The following is a 25,365-nucleotide window of genomic DNA, read 5'->3' as shown; positions in this document are numbered from 1 at the left end:
AAAAAAAAGGCATAGAATTTTTATTTTGTTTTGTTTAGCCAGTATTATTCTTTAAACCTTATGTGGCCTAGTGAAGTCACCATATCTGAATTTTATATTTAAGATGAAATATGATTAAGATTGAAATATAATTGTCCCTTTTAGAAAGTACCTTTTATAGAAATAGAAGTTAAATAATTATTTCTAATCAATAATGTCCTGTAAGTATGTCGAATATATGATCATTATATGTAACTACATTTATAATTTCAGTTTTAGTTTTTAATGATGGTGAGAGATTTTAGCTTTTTTTTAAAAAAATCGTCACCTTAAGATTTTAGCTTTTTTTTTTTTTTTAGGTAAAATACTGTTTTTCTTTTTGAGAGCCTATATGTTTTCTCTTTTAATTGGGAAAAGTGTGTTTATGATCTCTAATTACTACTATAATCTTTTCTTTGGTTAGGACTGTTGGCTTCATGTAAATGCAAAAAAGAGTGTGTTTCCCAAGCTGTCAACTGTTATTCGTGAAGGTGGTCGGGGTCTAGCTACTGTCATATATCCTTACCTTCTGCCATTCATCAGCAAACTCCCTCAGTCCATCACAGATCCAAAATTGGATTTCTTCAAGAATTTCCTCACATCTCTAGTTGCTGGGTAAGAAATTTAAATTTTTGATTTTTAAAGCAAAACAGGTTTTCTTGTTTTTATACTCATTATTTTATTTCTTAAATTTCTCCAGCTTGTTTTACTATTCATTAAGTACTTTTAATTACTTAATGAATTACATTTGGTATTTTTTTCAAAAGAGAATTACAATTGGTATTTTTTTCTTGAGTATATTCAAGGCTTCAGTGGTAGAACACAGCAGAAAGTTAGATAAATAAAGTAAAGCCCCTAGTTGGAAATAGGTCACCTAGGCTATTTTTAAAATTAGCCATTTTTAAACAGCAGAATGTGCTAACCAGTTGTGCCACAGAGACACGTAACCGTTTTTTTTCGTGTTGATAAATACAAATGCCTAAATGCAGTAACTTAGCCAGTGAAATTTTTAAAATGTCCACAAATTTAACTACTATAGGTGTTTAAATTCACACTTTAAAAAACTATTTCAGTACATTTGATGAACTTAGAATATACACCGTTTTATTAATGATTACAGATTTTTTTTTACTACACCATTATCTTTATTTGATTAATGTTATCTTGAAATTGCAGGTGGATTGGTCCATGAATAGAAAATTAATATCTCGACTGGGCATGGTGGCTCACAGCTGTAATCCTAGCACAGGCCAAGGCTAAGGTGGGAGGATTGTTTGAGGTCAGGAATTCAAGACCAGCCTGATCAAGATAGCAGACCCTATCTCTAAAAAATAAGAAGCTGAAGGAAATATTCTTTTACTTTTTGCTGATATGTTTTTTGAAATATTTTTTCAAAGTTTTTTAAGTTCATATTCTCATTGGGCTATATGTATTTTTGTTGATATTTAATTTGTAGTTTAAGAAACTGCTTTAAAAATTTTTCTTCTGATTGATACCTATTTGAGATCTTTGTTTTGTTAATTCTGAGTTCTTATTTTCTTCTTCATGAAAGAGTAATCCAGTTATTAATTATTTCTTAGGCTATCAACAGAGAAAACTAAAACCAGCTCTTCAGAGTCCTCGGCAGTAATATCTGCTTTTTTTGAATGCTTACGTTTTATAATGCAGCAAAACTTAGGTGAAGAAGAGATTGAACAGATGCTCATCAATGATCAGGTATCTATAATGTAAAAGTCGTCAGTGTCTTTGCATACTGATTATATAGGATCAAGCTCATTGTGTCTTGTTGCCATTTTCAGTAATAAGCCTTCCTTGTAAAAATTTTATTTTTATAATTTGCCAATTGAGTAATGTGTATTTCTGTTGTCAGTTGGTAGCATGGTGTGATACCTAAGAAACTAATCAGTGTCTGGATGTATAAACCTTTTTTTTTTGTTTGTTTGTTGTTTGTTTTTGTTTTTTGAGACAGAGTTTCACTCCTTTTTGCCCAGGCTGGAGTGCGATGGTGCAATCTTGGCTCACTGCAACCTCTGCCTCCTGGGTTCAGGTGATTCTCCTGCCTCAGCCTCCCAAGTAGCTGGGATTACAGGTGCCCACCACCATGCCCAGCTAATTTTTGTATTTTTATTAGAGACAGGGTTTCACCACATCGATCAGACTAGTTTTGAACTCCTGACCTTGGGTGATCTACCTGTTTCGACCTTCCGAAGTGCTGGGATTACAGGTGTGAGCCACTGCACCCGGCCTATAAAAACCCTGTTTTAGAAAGATGTAATGCAAAACAGAATTTTGAAGATGCTATTTGTGATCTTTTATAGTAAGTTTAAATCATGAAATAATCATCTGTTAATTCTAAAATACTCAAATTATGCTTTGTGAAAGTTTGGCTTGGCTTTTAGAACCAGAGATAAGAGAAGGTTATGGAATATAGTTCTTTACAGTAGGAATTTAGTGAGATTATAGAAGCCCACATCCTAGGATGTCTCAGTTAACTTCCCTTATTTTTGTAATTTAGGAAATAGGATTCTGCACTCTTGTGGGTCCTAGGTATCTTTCATATTGGCTTGTAGTCTCATATCTTAGATTTGCCTATAATTAAGGCAGAAAAGCAAAACACTTGAGTCCAGAAGATGCAAAGAAAACTAGGTTGTTAATGACCAAGAAATCCCAGTCAGTTATATCATGAAAAAGGAATAATTCAGGTGAAATCATTAAGCTCTTGTATGGTATGAAAGGGATCTTCAAGGTAGCTTTTTTCATAGTTCTAAGGGAAAATTTATGTTTTTCAGTTGTTAAATATGAAATTTTATAGTGTTTTACAAATACTTTAAATTTTATTTCTCTTGAAAGAAAATTGAACTTTTATATTTTTTACCTTCTGTGAATGGAAAAAAGTTTTTCCTTTACTTTGACATTATAGTAATCAACACAGAAGAGTTCTGTGACCAAGTATGTGGGGATTTTTCCCCACCAAGCAAGCAGTCAGTTCTGTAGCAGACACCAGCTATGTGTTCTCTAATTCAGTTCTGACTATCTACCTGGAGATGGTTGCAGATCTCACTGGTTTAGGACTCAGTCCCACAAGACTGGTCCTCACTTCTGATGCCAATCTTAAGCCCCAGACTGTTTTACCTGGGCTTCTGACCAACCAGTTATGAATCAGGGATCCCATGGCCCCCTCCTGGGGTTTGCTTAATTTACTAGAGTGGCTCACAGAACTCAGAAAAACAATTTACCAGTTTATTATAAATGATATTACAAAGGATACAGATGAAGAAATGCATAGGGTGAGATATGGGAAGGGGTAAAGAACTTCCATGCCCTCCCTGGGTGTGCTACCCTCCAGGAACCTCCACATGTTCAGTTATCTGGGAGATCCCTGAATGCTGTCTTTTTTGCATTTTTATGGAGGCTTCATTACTAGGCATAAATGATTAAGTAATTGCCACTGGTGATCAGCTTAACCTTCAGCTGCCTCTGTATCCCTGGAGGTTGGGGTAGTATGGAAAGTTCTAGCCCTTTAATCCTGCCTTGATCTTTCTGATGACGGGTCCCCATCCTGCTATATAGGTGCTGCCAGCCACCAATCAACCCATTAGCTTACAAAATGATATCACTTTGGAGATTTCAGGGCTTTTAGAGTTGTGTGCCAGGAGACGGGGGTTGAAGACCAAATGTATATTTTATGATACTATACCTTTTCTTTCAGTTGATCCCTTTTATTGATGCAGTTCTCAAAGACCCAGGGTTGCAACATGGGCAGCTATTTAACCATTTAGCAGAAACTTTAAGTTCCTGGGAAGCCAAAGCAGACACAGAAAAAGATGAAAAAACAGCTCACAACTTGGAGAATGTACTGATACGTTTCTGGGAAAGACTGTCAGAGATCTGTATCTCGAAAATCAATGAGCCAGAAGCTAATGCTGAGTCCGTTTTGGGTGTATCTAACCTATTACAGGTGCTTCAGAAGCCAAAGAGCTCATTGAAGTCAAATAAGAAAAAAAATGGTAAGGTTAGATTTGCTGATGAGACACCTGAAAGTAATAAAGAGAGTGAAAAATGTGTATCTTCAGAAGGAGAGAACGTTGAAGGCTGGGAATTATCAACTGAACCTTCTCTCGCTTATAATTCTTCAGACTTTTTATCTCCTCTAAGGAAAAAACCTTTGGAAGTCTTAGTCTGTAAACTGGCAGAGATGAGCATTAATTATGTCAATGAACAAAAGTCAGAGCAACATCTGAGGTTTCTTTCTACTCTGCTTGACTCCTTTTCTTCAAGCCAAGTATTTAAAATGCTACTTGGTGATGAAAAACAGAGTATTGGCCAAGCCAAACCTCCTGAAATAGCCAAGCTTGCACAAAAAAATCCTGCGGTACAGTTTTTATACCAGAAACTGATAGGTTGGCTAAATGAAGATCAAAGGAAGGATTCTGGTTTCCTGGTGGACATTTTGTACAGTGCTCTCGGGTGCTGTGACAATGATATGGAAAGAAAAAAAGTCTTGGATGATCTAACTAAGGTATTCCTCTTGTATCTTTTTAAGCTATTTCAGTAATAGATGAGTAGAATGAGCCTGCGTATTGTTTTCTGGTTGTTTCTTCACTGTGAGTGTCAATTTGGTGATAAGCAGTACATTCTTGATCATGATTTGGGAAGTATCTAAGGCTGCTGGATAGATGTTCAGCAGTACCAGGGTGATAGATACTTGATAATTTAAAGGTGAATTCTTTTAATCCATACATTTAAAAAGTTGGATAAGAATGTTTTAGTTTTGTATTGGTTACATGGGTACTTCATTTACTTTTTTTTTTTTTTTTTTGATATGGAGTCTCGCTCTGTCACCCAGGCTAGAGTGCAGTGGCATGATCTCAGCTCATTGCAACCTCCACCTCCCGGGTTCAAGCAGTTCCCCTGCTTCAGCCTCCCAAGTAGCTGTGACTATAGACGTGGAATACTGTGCCTGCTAATTTTCTGTATTTTAGTAGAGACAGGGTTTCACCATGTTGACAGATGATCTCTATCTCCCGACCTCATGATTCGCCTGCCTTGACTTCCCAAAGTGCTGTCATTGTAGGCGTGAGCCACTGCACCCGGCCTTCATTTACTTTTTAAAAGTTTTAGCTGGACATGTTGGTGCATGCATGTAGTCGTCCTAACTACTTAGGAAGTTGAGGTGAGAAGATGGCTTGAGCCCAGGAGTTCTAGACTAGGCTGGGCAACATAGCAAAACCTCGTCTCAAACAAAAAGTTTTTCTAACAGATTGTTTCTAACTCCTTTTCTTTTTTCAGGTGGACCTGAAGTGGAATTCTCTTCTTAAGATTATTGAAAAGGTATCTTAGGGATTTTTTTCTTTTTTTTAATACTTATGGGAATAGAAATATTAAAATCATAGTCTTATTCATACAATAAATATGGTCAGGTAGTCAGGTTCTGTGTTAGAGAACTTCCTCGTTTTTGTGACTTTCTTCCTATAATGTGGGAAGATGTTTGTTCTTTTCCTTTCCTGTAGTATTATTTTTCTGATTAGTAATATTAGGGAAAAATGAACAGGCTCTGGAAAATCATTTCTTCCTTTCCTAGAGGGTAACAAAGGCAGATTAAAACATTTTATTATCTTTTAATTAAGGCTACACCTTTCTGCTCTTAGTTACTTTTTCTGCTGTAGAAATGAATTGGTGGTTCTAGCTTTGACTAGAACACATCAGGAAATTAAGTTTTCTCTACTTGGGAACACCATGTAGGTAAATAAAAATCTTCCAGTCTTTTTGAGATTGTCACTGACTAAGAAAATTATTGGGAAGAATAATGAAAAGAAATAATGAAAACAATTTACAAGTTTTCACAAAACGACTTGTATTCTTTCCTAATGAGGATGTAAATGTTATAACTAACACTTTTTCAACTATAGAAAAGTCATTATGACTAGCTACCTAAAATTCTTACTCTTTTTTAAAGCATTTTCAAATTATTTTTCTGTTTTCATAGCTAACTCTTGAATTTGCAAGTTTTTTCTATTATTTAGTAAGAAAATTGTAGTAAACAAATAGCATGAAATTTACCATCTTAACCATTTCTAAATGTACAGTTCAGTAGTATCAGGTATATTTACATTGTAGTGCAGTTTCCATAACTTAATTCATCTTGCCAAACTGAAACCCCGTATCCATTAAACAGTAACCCCTCATTTTCCCCATAGTTTTATTTTTACAAAATAAATACAGAATATTTATTTTTCAGTGAAGAATATGACACAGGCACACTGTTCACATTAGTTTATCCAGTGCCTTCTCTCCCTGTAGCCAAGTTACAGAATTATCAGAAAGCTCCTTGATAAGTCTTGAATCAGAGCAGGGGATGTAAATAATTTGATAAGAGTGGGCTAATATATCCATTTTCAACTTAGGAATGTACCTGTCAGGAAGTGCAAATACTCACACCTGTGTGGAAGAATATCCTCTTCCTGAGCAGTGATTGGAACTTCCTAGCCAGTGTTTGCTACCTGTGCTTCCATGACTCATTAGCCTCCTCATCTCCTTACAGCTAGGCAGCTTCTTTCATTAGATATGTTCATACAGGCATACCTCAGAGATATCATAAGTTCAGTTCCAGACCATGGCAATAAAGCAAGTCACACAATTTTTTTGAATTGCCAGTGCATATAAAAGTTCTGTTTACACTATATTAAATGTGCAATAACATTATATCTAAAAACCAATGTACATATTTTAAAATTATTTTATTGCTAAACAGTGCTAAGGATCATCTGAGCCTTCAGCGAGTTGTAATCATTTTGCTGATGGAGAATCTTGCCTCGATCATGGCTGCTGACTGATCAGGGTGGTGATTACTGAAGGCTGGAGTGGCTGTGGTAGTTCTTAAAATAAGACAACAGTGCAGTTTGCTGCATTGATTGACTCTTCCTTTCATGATAGATTTCTCTGTAGCGTGCAATGCTGTTTGATAGCATTTTACCCACAGAAGAACCTCTTTCAGAATTGGAGTCAATCCTTTCAAACCCTGCCACTGCTGCTTCATCTAAGTTTATGTAATATTCTCTAAATCCTTTGTGATCATGTCAGCAATATTCACAGATTTCACCAGGAGTATATTCCATCTCAAGAAACCACTTTCTTAACAAGTAACTCCTCATCCATCCACATTTTATTATGGGGTTGCAGCATTTCAGTCACATTTTCAGGCTTCATGCGTCATTCTAGTTCTTTGCCTCTTTCCTCCATATCTGCAGTTACTTCCTACACTAAAGTCTTGAACCTCTCGACGTCATCTGTGAGGGTTGGAATCAACTTCTTCCCAACTCCTATTAATGTTACTATTTTAGCCTTTTCCCATGGTTCTTGAATGTCTTAATGGTGGTAAGTTTTTTTCCAGGAGGTTTTTTTTTTTGTAGAGATGGGGTTTCACCATGTTGGCCAGGGTGGTCTTGATCTCCTGAACTCGTAAACCACCCACCTTGGCCTCCCAAAGTGCTGGGATTACAGACGCGAGCCACCACGCCTGGCCTTCCCAGAAGGTTTTCAATGGACTTTGCCCAGATCCATCAGAGGAATCACTATCTATGGCTGCTATAGCTTAATGAAATATATTTCTTAAATAATAAGACTTTAAAGTAGAAATTACTCTTTGATTCATGGACTGCAGAATGGATGTTGTGTTAGCAGGCGTGAAAACAACATTAATTTCCTTATACATCTCCATCTAGATCTCCATCGGAGGTCTTGGGTTACTCAGGTGCATTGTCAATGAGCAGTACTGTTTCAAAAGGAATGTTTTTTCCTTCATTTTTCCAACAGTGGGCTTAAGATATTCAATAAACCATGCTATAAACATGTGCTGTAACTTAGTCTTTGTTGTTCCACTTAGAGCACAGGCAAAACAGATTTAGCTAAGCTTAAGAACCCTAGGATTTTTTAAAATGAGAAATGAGCATTGACTTCAACTTAAAGTGATTAGCCCCTAATGAGAGTCATTTTGTCCTTTGAAACTTGGAAGCCAGACTTTGACTTCTTGCTAGCTATAAGAGTCTTAGATGGCATCTTCTAATAATGACTATTTTATCTCCCATGAAAATCTGTTTAGTGTAGCCACCTTCGTTACTGATCTTAGCTAGATCTTCTGTATAACATGCTGCAGCTTCTGCATCAGCACTTGCTGCTTCACCTTGTACGTTTGCATTGTGGAGATGGTATCTTAAAACTCATACACCACCCTTTGCTAGCATCAGACTTTTCTTGTGTACCTTCTTCAACTCTCAGCCTTCATAGAATTGAAGAGAATTAGGGTCTTTCTCTGAATTAAGTTTTGGCTTAAGGGAACATTGTGGCTGGTTTGATCTTCTGTCTAGACCACTAAAACTTTGTCCATATCAGCAGTAAGTCTGTGCTACTTTCTGTTACTCCTGGGCTCACAGGAGTAGCACATTTAATTTCCTTCATGAACTTTTCCTTTGTATTCACAACTTGGCTGTTTGGCTCAAGAGGCTTTAGCTTTCTACCTCTCTTGGCTTTCAACATGCCTTCATTGCTAAGCTTCATCATTTCTAGCTTTTGATTTAAAGTGAGAGATGTGTGACTCTTCTTCCACTTGAACATTTAGAGGCCCTTGTAGTGTTATTAATTGGCCCAATTTCAGCATTGTTGTGTCTAAAAGAATAAGGAAGCCCAAAGCCAGAGAAGAAATATCAGGGAATGATTTGGTCAGTGGGGCAGTCAGAACACACACACACAATATTTGTTAAGTTTGCCCTCTTATATGGCAACGGTTTGTGGCACCCCTAGACATTACAGTCCTAACATCAAAGATCACTGATTGCAGATCACCATAACAGATATATTAATGAAAAAGTTTGAAATATTGTGAGAATTACCAAAATGTGACACAGAGACATAAAATTAGCATATATTGTTGTAAAATGGTGCCAATAAACTTGCTTAATGCAGGGTTGCCACAAATATTCAATTTTTAAAATTGCAACATTTGCAAAGCACAATAAAAGGAAGCCCAATAAAATGAGGTATGCCTGTACATTAAGTTGAACTTCTAACCTTGCTAAATGGAGAGGTATTTTATTCAGAAGTTTGTTAACCAGGATTCTGCAGAATAGATTGGTTTTACTTGGCAAACTATACTGGGAAAGCAGGCATCATTGCCATCTAAACTCTAAAGTAGTTTTTCTTGTTTTATGGAACCTTAATACTTTTTGAGCAGAGTCTTAAAATCATCTTTTTTTTTTGAGAGGGAGTCTCGCTCTGTTGTCTAGGCTGAAGTGCAATTGCACAATCTCGGCTCACTGCAAACTCTGCCTCCTGGGTTCAAGTGATTCTCCCACCTCAGCCTCCTGTATATCTGGGATTACAGGCACCTGCCACCATGCCTGGCTAACTTTTGTATTTTTAGTAGAGATGGGGTTTCATCATGTTGCTTGGTCAGGCTGGTCTTAAAACAGTCTTTTAAAAAAAACAATCAATTAAAAAACAGGTCTGAGTTTTGGAACCAGAAAAGGACCTTAGAAATTTTCTAAGTTAATCTTCCCAATTTTCAATTTAGGAGATAGGCCCATGTTGATTAAAAGATTTGTCCAAGGTCATAGGCTAGTTTCGTGCTAAAGCTTGGACTAAAATATAAACTCTGGTTACCTACAATTTTTAAATAAAAGGATAAAGTTTTCCAAGCACTACCCAATGTGCACTTGGATTTATTTTTTTCTTCCAGATTGCTTTGAAATGAACCAAGTTGCAAATTCCTTTCTTCTCAGCCCTTAAAGCAAAAGAAGCTCTGGGAACATGGATCAGCATGCTTTGGGGGTGGATTTACCGTTTTTTTTTTTTTTTTCTTGCTTCTCCACCTCATGAAAATAAACAAGTTGCTATCAGATATCTGGCCTTAGTAACTCTATATCAGAGAGTTTGGGGAAATAAATCCCATTGTTCATAATTGAATTAATTTACCATCATTATACATTAATTGTTCTTTAATTTTAGCAAAATTAATGAACAAAAGTTTACTATTTATAGAGCATTTATAAATCTATTTTCAAAGTTTATCCATTATTCATTGAACATATCTACAGTGTTGATAGCAGGTATCAAAGAAGTTTAAGACACTCTCTACTCTCAAGGAACTTACAATCTCATTGGAAAGACAAGATACACACAGATGAAACATTTAAATAATTATACAATCCAGTAAGTGCTTTAGAAATTCAGAGAAAAGCAGTGATCACTGTGGGCTGGAGTGGATGGGGAGACTCCATAAAATACGTGGGATTTGTATTGGTTTTCAAAGAATGGATGGGATTTTAAGTGAAACAAACAACGGGAATATTTATGACTGGGAAGGTGGCATGAGCAAAGCATGGAAGTGAACATCATCCAGGCTTAGTGGGAAACAGGGAGGATACCAGTCTTCCTAGAACTTCAGGAGGAGGAGGAGGAGTGGGGGATAGAATTGGAGCCATGATAATGAAGGGATAGTAATATGGTACAAGTAATATTTTGGATAGATAGAGTATTTGATCTTGCTATTAACCTTTGCTTTAATTTTATGGTTTTAGGCTTGTTCTAGTTCAGATAAACATGCTTTAGTAACTCCTTGGCTAAAAGGCGATATCCTTGGTGAGAAATTGGTCGACTTAGCAGATCGTCTTTGTAATAAGGACTTAGAATCTCAAGTATCTTCAGAATCTCACTTCTCAGAAAGATGGACTCTTCTAAGTTTGGTATTATCCCAACATGTTAAAAATGGTAGGAAAAATATGGCTTTATTTTCAATTAGGGAATAATTCATTTCACTTCATGGGGAATTACATGGGACTCAGCTTACATGTTATTGATTGAAAATAACAAGACTTATTCATTCAAATATCTTTTTTTTTTTTGAGACCAAGTCTCGCTCGTCATCCAGGCTGGAGTACAGTGGTGTGATCTTGGCTCGTTGCATCTGGGTTCAAGTAATTCTTGTGCCTCAGCTTTTCAAGTAGTTGGGACTACAGTTGCATGCCACCATGCCTGGCTAATCTTTGTATTTTTAGTAGAGTCAGGGTTTCACTGTGTTGGCCAGGCTCAGGTGATCTGCCCACCTTAGCCTCCCAAAGTGCTGTGATTATAGGCATAAGCTGCTGCACCTAGTCCATTTACATATCTTAATATTGTAAGTACCCCAAATGTTTATTAATCTTCATACCATGACTTGGAAGTTATTTAATATTTTTAGTTTTATATCCTAAAGGTTGTTTCTTTTTTTAACTCATATAAAGTTGACTCATGACTTAAAGGGTTTGAGTGTAGCAAAGTTGCTCACCCTAATTGTGTAGGCCATTTCTGTTTTCTACTTAATTTAAAACTGCCTTTTTACCTGAGGGCCTTTATATGTGAGAGACTGTGTTGATTTGTTAAAATTTTGTCTAATACATAAACAGCATTTTAAAATCCGTGGAAACACCCATAAGATTATTAACCCAAAGTAAGATATTTAAAAGTGCACGTTAATATTTTTTTTTTGTTGTCTGTTTGAACCTTTTTTCTCTAGATTACTTGATTGGAGACGTATATGTTGAAAGAATTATTGTTAAACTTCACGAAACTTTATTCAAAACAAAGAAATTATCAGAAGCTGAAAATAGTGACTCATCAGTGTCTTTTATCTGTGATGTGGCCTATAACTATTTCAGCTCAGCAAAAGGATGCTTGCTAATGCCATCATCTGAAGATTTATTATTAACTCTCTTTCAGTTATGTGCTCAGAGCAAAGAAAAAACACATATGCCAGGTAATAGCCTACTGCTCAAATGTTTTGTTGGGAATCTCCGGCTCTGACCTTCGTAGTGAGTGTAAGTGCCCAGGCTTTATTAATTGAATCATAATGTGTTTGAAAGTTTAAAGCATTTTGAGTAAAGAACTACAGTCATATACACTTTCAGCTTTAGAAACCAAGTTAAAGATGTTATTTCTAAAGTTCTCACTTGATATTCAAAGAAATTTGGAATGAGCCATAGTTAGTTAGAATCTTAGTCCACTCAGCAGTTCTGGCGTGCTGCTTAATTTCTTGGTGCTTCAGTTTCCTCATTTGTAACAGGGGGATAATATCCCTTTGTTATAGTAAAAGCATTCAATCTTTAGTGTATATCAAAATAGAATTGAGATGATCATTTTAAGGACTATATTCCTGCTTTATGAGATTATCTTTTTAAGGACTATATTCTTGTCTTATATGCTAATTCAGACTTATTTGTGAAAGGAATATAAAAAAAATACTACCTGTAGAGAGCTATTCTCTAACTCTATGTTCTTTTTTCTTTCCTCCTCCTCTGTCCCACTTTTTTTCTGCCAATCATTGGCTACCAACCCTTTCTTTAATACTAACTTCTGTATTTGAAAAAGGTGTAACATTTTTTTCAATATCTCCAAAAGGAAAAGTCTTGTAAATAAGTTCAAGCAGAAAAAATGTAATTTTTAAATCTTTATCATTTTACATTTTTATGATACAAGCTAGCTTGTATTATTGCACGTTTATGACACAGTTGCTTTGTTTGGCAATTGAATTTTGAATGGCAATTGAATTTAAAATTTTTCTTTTTTAAATGGTGTTTTAAAAAATCTCAGCTCTGCAGAATTGTTTCAAACATTTCATGCTGGTTAGAGTTAATTCAGTGAGATGATAAATTCCTGTTGACATCTTGATTTCAGATTTTCTTATCTGTAAACTGAAAAATACTTGGCTCTCTGGTGTAAATTTATTGGTTCATCAAACTGACAGTACATATAAAGAGAGTACCTTCCTACATTTGTCTGCTCTGTGGCTGAAGAAGCAAATTCAGGCTTCATCTTTGGATATCAACAGGTGACCTCATTTGAGCTTGGTTTCATTGTCTCTTTTATACTTGATCAGTGTCCTTAAATAAGATTCCATCATCAATGTGAGTGCCTATGAAAAATGACTTGTAGGGCTCATGCCTATAATCCCAGCTACTCAGTAGGCTGAGGTGGGAGGATCAGTTGAGGCCTCCAGGAGTTTAAGACCAGGCTGAGCAACATAGTGAGATGCCATCTCTTTAAAAAAGGAAAAAATGAAAAATGACTTGCTAGGTAACAAATCTATAGGACTCTAAGAAAAGATCCAAACAAATTTTTCCAAAACCATTTTGTTTCAGTGACCATCCATTTAAACTGCCAATTAATTGAAGGATAATTTGCTATACCATACCTGCTGGACTCATAACTTATAGACAGTAAAGTGATAGTGATATTATCCTTTGTCATAGGCTGGTGTGTGTTGTAGCCTGTCATGGTGACCACATGTACTGATAGTTCTGGTTTATTTTTGGGGGACAGGTAGGCACTGTTTTGAGGTATTGAATTACAAGTATATTTTACATCTCATAGTTAAATCCATAGAATAAAGGAGAGGATGCATTTAGAGGATATTGGGGTTAGGTAAAATGATGTTGAATTTCATAAGGTAGCTATATTTCCAAAATACCTGGTCTGAAATGGGTCAGGTCTCCTTCATTCTGAGATAGATAGGAAGCAACACTAGATTTCTAATGATAAATATTGTATTACCTCCCCAGTTTGACTGTGTTATGTTGATGTGTTGTTGGTCGGGGAGCATCACTTACCTCTTTTTATTTTCATCATTTCTTTTTGTTCAGGTAAGCTATTATAGGGTACTTAACATGTACTTGGGTATTCAAACTAGTCATGGCATAACTGCAACAGTTAAATTCTTTGCATTATTTTTAGTCTCCAAGTCCTCTTGTCTGCTGTTGATGATTTGCTAAATACGCTTCTAGAGAGTGAAGATTCTTATCTTATGGGTGTGTATATTGGAAGTGTAATGCCGAACAACAGTGAATGGGAAAACATGAGGCAGTCTCTTCCTATGCAGGTATTTTTGAAATTGGAGAGTGCATATTTCATTTTGAAGTTTGGATTTCGTGCAAGCTTGAATATTTTTATTTTATTTTGGGGGAGAAAAAATAAATAAAATGAATATTTTGCTTTGCTTTTATATTTTTGTATGCTCATATACCGGATGTTTGCTTTTTGCAGGACACAATTTGTGGCAGTGGCCATGGTACAAAGACTTAAGATCTGGTTCTGTACTTAAAGAGTCTTAAAGAAATACACATGTTAATTTCCTGTAATAGGAACCAAACTTCTAAGTTCCTATGGTTTTGCTAATAGATTAAATATTCTCACAGCTTCATTTTTTGTTCAGTCTGAATTGCTTAGGTAATAAATAATTTCGTATAAAACGTGTTTTTTTTCACAGTGGTTACATAGACCTCTTTTAGAGGGAAGATTGAGTTTGAATTATGAATGTTTCAAAACAGATTTTAAGGAGCAGGACATAAAGACACTTCCCAGCCATTTGTGTACTTCAGCATTATTGAGCAAAATGGTCTTAATTGCACTGAGAAAGAAAATAGTCTTAGAAAATAATGAGCTTGAGAAAATAAGTAAGTATACATGAGCATTTACATGTAACGTGATGCATGAATAAATACAATTTTGAAATAATTTTGATTACACTGCAATTTAGATCTTTAATTCAAGAATCTTCAGCTTTCTTTTTCCTATTTTAATGTTGAGAACCTTGAAGTGGTGAATGTTAAATTGCAAATTAGATGGAAGCATATTGGCATCTTGCTATAATCTTGTTAACTGTGGATCATAAGTTGGTATTAGCTACTCAGGCTGTCATGACATCAATATAAGCAGATCCTGTGGCATATATCCTAAAGAAAATGGGTGAGGCTTTGGTGTTTTATCAAGGATTCAGAATTTTCTGTTGATTAAAAAAAAAAAATTGATACCTGATAATTGTAAATATTTATGGGGTATATGTGATATTTTGAAACATACATACAGTGTATAGTGATCAAATCAGGTTAAGTAGGATAGCCATCACCTTAAACATTTATCATTTCTTTGTGTTGAGAACAGTTCAAATCTTCTTTTCTAGTTATTTTGAAATATATAATAAATTATTGTTAACTATGGTCATCCTACTGTATTATTGAATACTAGGTCTTGTATTTTCTCTCTGACTGTATTTTGATATCCATTCACCCACCTCTCTTCATCCTCCACTCTCCCTGACCCTTCTCAGGGTAACCACAAGTCTTCTTTATCTTCATGAGATCCACTTTTTTAGCTCCCATATACAAATAAGAACATGTGATGTTTGTCTTTCCGTGTATGTTTTTTTTTTTTCACTTAGCATGATGTCCAGTTTCATCCATGTTGCTGCAAGTGACTGGATTTCATTCTTTTTTTAGTGGCTGAATAATATTCCATTGTATATATGTACCACATTTTACATATCCATTCATTTGTGGATGGACACTTAGGTTGATTTCATACCTCTTGGCTATTGTGAATAGTGCTGCAGTGAATATGGGGGTGCAGATATAACTCTGATATTCTGGTTTTCTGGATACCTGCTGGATTGTATGATAGTTCTATTTTTAGTCTTTTGAGACACTTCCGCATCCTTTTCCAAAATGGCTGGAGTAATTTGCATTCCTACCAACAGTGTATGAGTTCCTGTTTCTCTGCATTCTTGCCAGTATTTGTTATTTTCTGTCATTTTTTAAGAGATGGGATGTCACTGTGTTGCCCAGACTAGTCTTTAATTCCTGGGCTCAAGCAATCCTCCTGCCTCAGCCTCCCGAAGTGCTATGATTACAGGCAGTGCCACCATGCCCAGCTTATTTCTTACCTTTTTGACAATAGCCATTCTAACTGGGGAGAGATGATATCTTATTGTTGTTTTGATTTGCATTTCCCTGATGATTACTAATAGTGAACATGGGATTTTTTTTTTTCCTTTCTTGCCTTTGAGTTGAGTTCCTTATATATTCTGTATGTTAGTCCCTTGTTGGATCAGTAGTTTGCAAATATTTTCTCCCATTCTGCAGATTGGCTCTTCACTTTGTTGATTGTTTCTTTTGCTGTGCAGAAGGCTTTTAGTTTAATATAGTCCTATTTGCCTATTTTTGTTGCCTTTGCTTTTAAGTCTTAGCCATAAAAATGTTTGCCTATAGCCATAAAAATGTTTGCCTAGACCAATGTCCTGTAGTGTTCCTCGATGCTTTCTAGTTGTTTTATATGGTTTTAGTTCTTATGTTTAAGTCTTTAATCCATTTTGGGTTGATCTTTTTAGATGGTGAGAGATAGAGGTCTATTTTCACTTTTCCATATATGAATATTCAGCTTTCCTGGTGCCATTTGTTGAAGAGGATGTCCTTTCCCCAATATATGTTCTTGGCATTTTTGTTGAAGACTTTGTCAGTTGACTACAAATATGGATTTATTTCTGGGTTCTTTAGTTCTGTTCCATTGGTCTGTGTGTCTTTTTTTATATAAATACCATGCTTTTTTGATTCCAATGGTTTTTAATACTTTTGTATTTCATCAGGCTCTAATTTCTTTTTCTGGCAAGTGGACATTCAGATATTGAATCCTAAGAGGACTTAGGGCCTCGGCAGATTTCCTTATTCGAACAAATGGTTTAGAATTACAGGTAGTGGTGTTACTTTTACAAGATGGTATTAAAGGTAGAAGATTTGCAGAAACCCAATATCAGTCTTGTTTGTAAGCCATAACACAGTTACTAGAATGGGGGGAATTTATGCTCTGTGGAAGAAAGTTGAAACACCTCTTTTGATCAGCCAGCTTCACACTGAGTTAAGGGCAAAGAAATAAGCTTGTTGTTTACATTGATCACAGTGAATCTGTGCAAACACAAAACTAGTAAGAGGAGTAATAATTTTTTCTTTTACTAATTACAAACTAGCAATATTATTTCTTTAATCTTATCAACCTCATCAGGCAGATATTATTATTGTTTTTGTTGCCATGACTTGATTAGAATTGCTCAACTGGTAAGTGTAAGATTATGTTTTGAACCAGGCCGCAACACTTCTGACTCCAAAATCTATACGTAGCTTTATAAAAGGGAGTTGTGACTGTGTATTAGAAACCTAAGATATGCCAGACTTCATAATAGATACTTGGTCATTTAATTCTCACAGCAGTCCTGTGAGGTAGTTTGTAGTATCCTAATTGATAACTATTTGTATAGTTTGAGAGAGATGCAGATTTGAATCTACCCCAATCTGTAACTGAGGCCCATGCCCTTTTACTGTATCATGCTGCCTCCCATTTCTCCTATTTTGCATGAACTTCACACCTCAGGTCTTGGGTCCCTTAGTTGTTTTTTTGTATACAACTTTTTATCAATTGTGCCACAATGGTAGGAAGATTCTTTCAGTATCTCTAGTAACTTAGGTTCTTGTCACATTCTTAACTAATTAGAAAACGGACTAAGTAAAATTTGGGAAAAGGGTGGTATTTTGTATCAGACAAATGTTCTCAGTTTCATTATCTCTGAACATCTCAAAGCAGATTTGAAAATCAGTTCATAGGTGTTTTGAGATGAGTGGGTACAACAGTGTTAGAAAACGAGGCAGAGAAGTGAAAATAATTGAAGGCTTTGTTCACAAAGTACTTTTGATAATTTAATCTCTTTTAGTTGCAGAACTGCTTTATTCACTGCAGTGGTGTGAAGAATTAGATAACCCACCTGTTTTTCTAGCTGGATTTTGTGAAATGCTTCAAAAAATGAATATTACGTATGATAATTTACGTGTACTTGGTAATACTTCTGGCCTTTTGCAGCTGTTATTTAACAGGTAAGAATCTCTTCCAATTTCTGTTTTTTAAATGACTATGCTATTCCCTTTTTTTTTTTTTTTGAGACAGAGTCTTGTTCAGGCGCCAGGCTGGAGTACAGTGGCGCAAGTTCAGCTTACTGCAGCCTCCACCTCCTGGGTTCAAGCAATTCTCCTGTCTCAGCCTCCCGAGTAGCTGCGACTACAGGCGCGCACCACCACACCCAGCTAATTTTTGTATTTTTAGTAGAGACGGGGTTTCACCATGTTGGCCAGGATGGTCTTGATCTCTTGACCTCGTGATCCATCCACCTCGGCCTCCCAAAGTGCTGGGATTACAGGCCTGAGCCACCGCGCCTGGCCATGACTATGCTATTTCTTTATGGCTTTGCCTTCTATAAGATGTAACCCTACTTCATGCTAATGTTTCAGTCAGAGGATTGATCTAATAATTCCTATTCTTAATGATAAACAGTTTATGAATTCTAAATACTTGATTTAACCTTCTCAGGGGAAGATATTTGTACTCTGCCTGTGTTATTAAATCCATAAATACATTCAGGGGTCAGATGACAAAAAAGAAGTAGAAGCTTGTAGAAGTTGTTTTTTCTGTTACCCAACCTCCCAGTACTCTCAGATTCATCCTTTATCTTACATGTTATAGGTGTGTCTTAATGTTATCACCACAAAGCTCTCTCCCCTAGATGAGGAAGGTAGGTATGAAAACAGAGTCCCTGTAGAGGTTATAGGAGTAAGATGTTTAGCTTTTTGAAATTGCTGTGTTGAACTGCCTTCTCTTTAGAGTTTATCACTTGCTGATAGTACTTTGAGCATTGCTGTATCAGAGGACCCAGGCTTCCTTTCCAATCCCATTCTGGTTAGTTGACACTCACAACTTTCCTCAGAACCAAAAAACCTCTTTGATTGTTCAACTTAAGCCAGCTTAGTGTCCTCTGGGAGATGTCTTTTTCCCAGCTGCAGCCTCTGGTCTTCAAGCCTAATCTCTAAGATCATCTCCTCTATTGGGACTGAAGAGGCTTTGGAGTTGCCTAGGGATGAGAGCTTAGTACCAGCTGTGAAGGAGTGTTGAAAGCCTAAACTCCCAATTCTTTGGATAATTATTGGCAGCTGCTTGGGTGCAAAGTCTTAGGTGAATTGATGCCATCATAGGGTGCTTTATTTAATTCTGTAAAAGGAATTCGGCTAGCCAGTGTTTAAAAATTTTATTAAGTACAGTTTCAAAATGGAATATAATTTTTTTTTCCTTTTTTAGGTCCAGAGAACATGGCACATTGTGGTCTCTTATTATTGCTAAGTTGATCCTTTCCCGAAGCATTTCATCTGATGAAGTAAAACCACATTATAAGAGAAAAGAAGGGTATTCTTATTTAAAGTGTTCCTACTTTGTAATTTACTGTAATTGGTCACTTTGGCAATCCCTAATTAATGAATCTCTAACAAATCATGAAAACAGGTTTAGAAAATGAGGAAGTTAAAGACTTCAAGGCAAATTAAATTGTTTTAGGTGAGGGACATACTTTTTTATTTTTTTGAGACAGGGTCTCACTCCGTTGCCCAGCCTGGAGTGCAGTGGTACAAACATGGCTCACTGTGGCTTTGACCTCCTGTGATCAAGTGATCCTCCTACCTCACCATCCTGAGTAACTGGGACCACAGGTGTGCACTGCCACACCTGGCTAATTTTTAAATTTTGTAGGAATGGGGTATCGCCATGATGCTCAGGCTGGTCTTGAACTCTTGGGCTCAAGCAGTCCTGCTGCCTCAGCCTCCCAAAGGCCTGGAATTACAGGTGTCAGCCACCATGCCTGGCCCACACCTTTTTTTTTAAGTAAGTAGTTTCAACTCTATAACCTTTTGTTTTAGAATTTTATAGTGTACTTTTTTTTTTACCCTAATAACATTTCATAAACTTGTTTTCTTTTCCCCAGAAATCTGATAGAAATATTTTCTTTCGCTGTTTCCTCTTTTTCCATCACTTTATTTGCTATATGGAAGTGATAGGGAAATTCTCTTAAATAACATCATCCTACTGAAGAATGTTCTAGAAATGTAACGTGTTCTGTTCTTAAGACAAAGAAGTAGATTATGGGTTTGGGCATGCTGGTGAAGTTCAGTATTCAAATTCTTACTTAGCTGAGATTTACTAAGAGGCATTTTGAATTCACTGATTTACCAAGAATTCTGAAATGATAGATATGTGTTCAGGCATAGTAGAATTCTAAATTAAATTTCCCCGTTTTTTATCTTACTTGAAAGTTTTAAAAAGCTTTTTATTTCGAGGTAATTGTAGATTCACCTGAATGTGTAAGAGAAGTAATATAAAGAATAAAAGTCATACATCTACCCAGTGGTACTGTTTTGCATAACTTTAGCATATTATTACAACCAAGGAAAAGGCATTGATAGAGTCCATTGACTTAGTTTACATGCACATGTTTGTGTGTGTGAGAGAAGATAGAAAGAGTGTGTGTGTTCTGTGTAGCTCACATCTGTGACCACCACCACAGTCAAGTACAGAACAGTTTCATTTTCAGGATCCCTTGGGTTACTCATCTGTAGCTTCAGCCACCTCCCTTTCCATTGTCCTAATCCCTGGCAACCACTAATCTGTTCTCTATCTTTGTAATTATGTCATTTAAGAGTATTTAATTACGTCATTAAGAATATATAATATCTCTACAAAAAATACAAAAATTAGCCCGGTGTGGTGGTGTGTACCTGTAGTTCCAGCTACTCAGGAGGCTGAGGTGGGGGAATCGCTTGAGCCTAGGAGGCAGAGGTGGCAGTAAGCAGAGATTACACCACTGCACTCCAGCCTGGGTGACAGAGTGAGACCCAGTTTCAAAAAACAACAACAAGAAACACAAAAAACAATATTATATAAATGGAATCATACAGTATGTAACTTTTTGACATTAGCTTTTTTAGTTTGCATAATTAAATTTTTTTTCTGATTATAAAAGGAATATGTAATTAGCTAAAGAATTATTGGAACTAATTACTAAGAGATGGATGTATACTTGACCACAAAAATCAATAGCTTTCTTATTCACCCATAGTAATTTAAAAAATAGTATGGGAAAAAAAGGAGATTCTATTCATAATGACAACAAAAACTAAATACTTAGAAATAAATTTAACAAAAAAATTACATTTATAAAACTTGAATAAAGATCACAAAAGGTGGGAAGATAAATTGTAAAATGGTTGTGTCAATCTATAATTTCAGTCCAATTTCAATCAAAATTTCAGCAGTTTTTGAAAAACTTAGTAAACTGTTCTGAACATAGTATACATTTGAAGGCAAAAGTGCTCAAAAATAATAAATTTTGAAAAAAGTGAAAGAGGCTGCATACCAAATATAAACTATATTATTGAATTATAGTAATTAAGCAGTATGAAATTGAAGAGTAGACAAATGAGTGGATAGAGTCCAGAAACCTATCCACAGGTATATGTGAATTTGGTTTTTAAGATGTGGCATTTCAAATCAATGTGGTGAGTAATAATGATAGAAAATTGGACATGTGTTTGGAAAAAAAGTACTGAGACCTTCTCCTTTACATTATATGTAGATATATACATATATTTGATTTTGTAAAAATGAAAACTACTTGCAACCTTAGCACCCATCAGTGGATGCATGGATAAATAAAAGTGTGGTATATCCATATAATGAAATATTATTCAGCCTTAAAAAGGAAAGAAATTCTGACATGCTACAGTCTGTATGAACCTTGAGGACATTATGCTGAGTAAAATAGGCCAGTTACAAAAAGACAGATACTCTATGATTCCTTTAATAGAATAGTCAGATTCATAGGGATAGAAAGTAGAAAGAAGGTGGTTATCTGGGTCTGAGGGTGAGAGAGGAATGGAGCGTTCATGTTTAGTAGGTAGAGTTTCAGTTTTGCAGAATGAAGAGCTCTGGAGATTAGTTGCACAACAGTGTGAAGGTACTTAACACTGCAGAACTCTACACTTAAAAATGGTTAATACATAAATTTTATGTGTATTTTATGACAGAAATTTTTATATAGTATTTTTGAAAGATGAAGACTTCTTTGTGACAAAAATATGAAATATAAAGATTACAGGGACAAATGACAAATGGGAGAAGACATTTGCAAGTCAACAAAAAAGATCTGTAAAATGTAGATAGTTTCTATAAATCAGTAAAACTCTCCAAATTGAAAAATTTAACAAAGACTTGAGGGGTCAATTCATACATAAAATGGTCAAAGGTAGTTCAATACTGAAATGTGAAATATGAAAGGATTTGCCTTACTAATAATGACAGAAGTACAAATTAAAAGCAGTAGTTTTATCCACTGTATGGCTAGGAATCAAAAAGATTCACTATGTGCAGCTAAAGAGTCACATCTGTACATTTTTGTTGAAAGTGTAAATTGATTACACGTTTTCAGAAAGCAATTTGAAATTACCAACATATAATACATTCACAACCTTTGAGCTTACAAGTTCACTTCTAGGAATTTAGTCTAAAGTATTTATACATATGCAGAATAATATCTTCTTTAGGATATTTATTGCAGCATTATGTATGAGAGCAAAACTTGGTGGGGGGAACCTAAAGTGACAGGGAAATAGTTAAATAATGATACATCCATAGTATGGAGTGTTAGGTAGACTTTGTTCATTTTTGTTATGTAGCTTTAAAACAGAATATATGTTCTGACAGAAAATGCGTATAAGTGGTAAATGATAGAACAATATGTTTAGTATCATCCCTTTTATGTGACTAAAACCTGACTATATATATGCACAAATGCGAATATCAGTTCAAAGAAAGGACAAGACAAGCTGGGCGAGGTGACTCATACCTGTAATCCCAGCACTTTGGGAAGCTGAGGCGGGTGGATCACCTGAGGTCAGGAGTTTGTGACCAGTCTGACTAACATAGTGAAACCCCGTCTCTACTAAATACAAAAAAAATTAGCTGGATGTGGTGGTACATGCCTGTAATCTGAGCTACTTGGGAGGCTGAGGCAGGAGAATCACTTGTATCTAGGAGGTGGAGGTTGCAGTGAGCTGAGATCATGCCACTGCACTCCAGCCTGGGCAACAGAGCGAAACTCTGTCTGAACAACAACAACAACAAAAAGGACACAACTATTTAAGTTGAATCAATTGACTCTTTTTTTAAAAAGAGAACATAATGTCATGTGGCTAGTGTAATTTTAAAAAACATATATGGGGAAAAGTTATATATGTTCATTTTAAAAATTAGAAATGGCCGGGTGCGGTGGCTCAAGCCTGTAATCCCAGCACTTTGGGAGGCCGAGGCGGGTGGATCACGAGGTCAAGAGATCGAGACCATCCTGGTCAACATGGTGAAACCCCGTCTCTACTAATACAAAAAATTAGCTGGGCGTGGTGGCGCGTGCCTGTAATCTCAGCTACTCAGGAGGCTGAGGCAGGAGAATTGCCTGAACCCAGGAGGCGGAGGTTGCGGTGAGCCGAGATCGCGCCATTGCACTCCAGCCTGGGTATCAAGAGCGAAACTCCGTCTCAAAAAAAAATTAGAAATATGCAGAAAAGAGAAAAGGGCAAAAAAAATTTCATACAGTCAGCACTTGTTAAATCTATCATAGGTTTCTTTTTTCCATGTAATTATTTTATATGATAAAATTATTCATCTTTTTGAATAGTCTAAATAAAAGGAATATCATGAAACAACCGTATATTTGGAAGAAATCTAATTGTTTTTTTTTTTCTTTAAACAGTTTTTTCCCACTAACTGAAGGCAATTTGCATACCATTCAAAGTCTTTGTCCATTTTTGTCAAAAGAAGAAAAGAAAGAATTTAGTGCTCAATGTATACCTGCTCTTTTTGCCTGGACTAAGAAAGATCTTTGCAGTACTAATGGTTAGTTGCTTGATAATAAATATTTCATTAACTTTATTATTGCTTGAGAGTAAGAACTGTTTCTAATATATAAGACTATATCTAACAGAAGTAAATTGGATTATGACTGATTTGTTCTGAGATTATATGGATGAGTGTCATTAGACAGTGGCTGTTACCTTTTGCAGTACAAAAATGCTCTGGCCTTAGGGGAAGACTTACACCCAGAAATACTGCCTAACCATTTTTTATCTGTCGATAGCTTTTTACAGCTGTGCCTCATTTCTCCCTAGTCAACCAAAGATTGAACATATAAAGGCAGAAATAGCTTCTGTTGTATTTAAAACACTGCACTGTCATTTGTTAATTAATAACATTTATGAGGACCAGCTACATGATAGTTACTGTTGTAGAGAAGACAAATATAAATAAAGTTGTATCATGTGATAACTGATGTAGTAAGAAGATGTTCTATGTATAGAAGTGGCAGAAAGGAAGGAGTTTCCACTCTGCCTTGAGGGTGTCAGTGGCGTTTTCACAAAGAGAAATATTTTTACTGGATGTTGAAGGATAAGTAGTTTTCTATATGGACACAGTTGGGGAAGGGCATTGCAGGTACACAAAAACATACAAGGGTACCGTTTGTTCATTTTGGCTGGTGTTTAAGATAGAAGGTTGCAGGCAGAGCGTGTTAAGATACACCAGTGTATGGAGTTTGAGGAATGGTAGAGATTATAAAGAGTGGGTCCTCATCAGAGTTTACCACATATACTAGCTGCTTATTGAGGAATGAATGTGTAAATTATGAAACAGTAAGTTCTATTTTCCGTTTTCTATTTCCAGCTACTCTATAGCTGTAGTTTTTTTTTTATTTGAACAATGAGTTTACTGAATATGTCCTGCACTTAAGAAACCAAAACAAAAAACAGCATAAGTCAGTTTAAATTACAGTATCATTCACTTAATTTCCCCTCCCCCAAATTCTCTATTGTGTGCTAGGTGCCAGGTATGGAGACAGGGTCTCTGGCCTTTGGAGCTTATAAGCTCATTTTTGGACTCTTACATAAGGGCCGTTTTTAGAGTTCTTAACCTGAGTACTTCTCAAGAAAGTTTTTTACTTCTCAAAATGGACTTTATTAGTAGTGATATCGTTTTAAAAAATTTTTAATTTTCATTTTGAATTTTATTTTAGGAGGTTTTGGACATCTTGCCATTTTCAATTCTTGTCTACAGACCAGAAGTATAGATGATGGAGAGCTATTACATGGAATATTAAAAATCATAATATCCTGGAAGAAAGAGCATGAAGATATTTTTCTTTTCAGTTGGTAGGTAATACTTTATGTTTTTCCTTCAGTATACAAGTCAGACAAAGATTATATATCTGTGTCACAATTTGGTAGAGCAATTATGGTAGACATTTGAGTCAGTTATTTATAAGTATATAAGATTTAAAGTAGAATATTTTCTAATTGAATGCCAATATAATTATTATTTTGTTGTCATTTGTTTTTATCTTTAACACAGTAATCTATCAGAAGCAAGTCCAGAGGTACTGGGTGTAAATATAGAAATAATCCGGTTTCTTTCCCTATTTCTGAAATATTGCTCATCCCCTTTGGCAGAGAGTGAGTGGGACTTCATCATGTGCTCTATGTTGGCTTGGTTGGAGGTAAATTAACCTGATGTGTCATCACCTCTTGTGGGTCTTTGTACATACTTTTGCATCAGAACTATTTACTGATCTCATTTTTTAAGTGA

The 25,365-nt window shown here is 35.7% G+C and overlaps 1 protein-coding gene across 2 annotated transcripts in view; it reads left to right on the top strand.

Moving 5' to 3' along the window:
- The window catches only part of LTN1 (listerin E3 ubiquitin protein ligase 1), a 64,497-nt gene that overhangs the window by 21,717 nt on the left and 17,415 nt on the right, over positions 1-25,365 (top strand). For both annotated transcript variants that reach the window (XM_012446841.2, XM_012446830.2), the window contains 14 exons: positions 443-633; positions 1,599-1,734; positions 3,728-4,537; positions 5,308-5,349; positions 10,590-10,779; positions 11,564-11,803; positions 12,721-12,874; positions 13,777-13,921; positions 14,309-14,495; positions 17,576-17,735; positions 18,988-19,092; positions 23,483-23,625; positions 24,797-24,932; positions 25,132-25,276. In XM_012446841.2, coding sequence (XP_012302264.1) covers positions 443-633; positions 1,599-1,734; positions 3,728-4,537; positions 5,308-5,349; positions 10,590-10,779; positions 11,564-11,803; positions 12,721-12,874; positions 13,777-13,921; positions 14,309-14,495; positions 17,576-17,735; positions 18,988-19,092; positions 23,483-23,625; positions 24,797-24,932; positions 25,132-25,276 — 2,784 coding nt within the window. The remainder of the gene's footprint in view (positions 1-442; positions 634-1,598; positions 1,735-3,727; positions 4,538-5,307; positions 5,350-10,589; positions 10,780-11,563; positions 11,804-12,720; positions 12,875-13,776; positions 13,922-14,308; positions 14,496-17,575; positions 17,736-18,987; positions 19,093-23,482; positions 23,626-24,796; positions 24,933-25,131; positions 25,277-25,365) is intronic.

The sequence above is a fragment of the Aotus nancymaae genome, unplaced genomic scaffold (assembly GCF_030222135.1).
Source record: "Aotus nancymaae isolate 86718 unplaced genomic scaffold, 86718_ANA_hifiasm-v0.15.2.pri h1tg000022l_1, whole genome shotgun sequence".
Classification (NCBI taxonomy): Eukaryota; Metazoa; Chordata; class Mammalia; order Primates; family Aotidae; genus Aotus; species Aotus nancymaae.
This window is presented reverse-complemented; position numbering and strand designations above follow the sequence as displayed.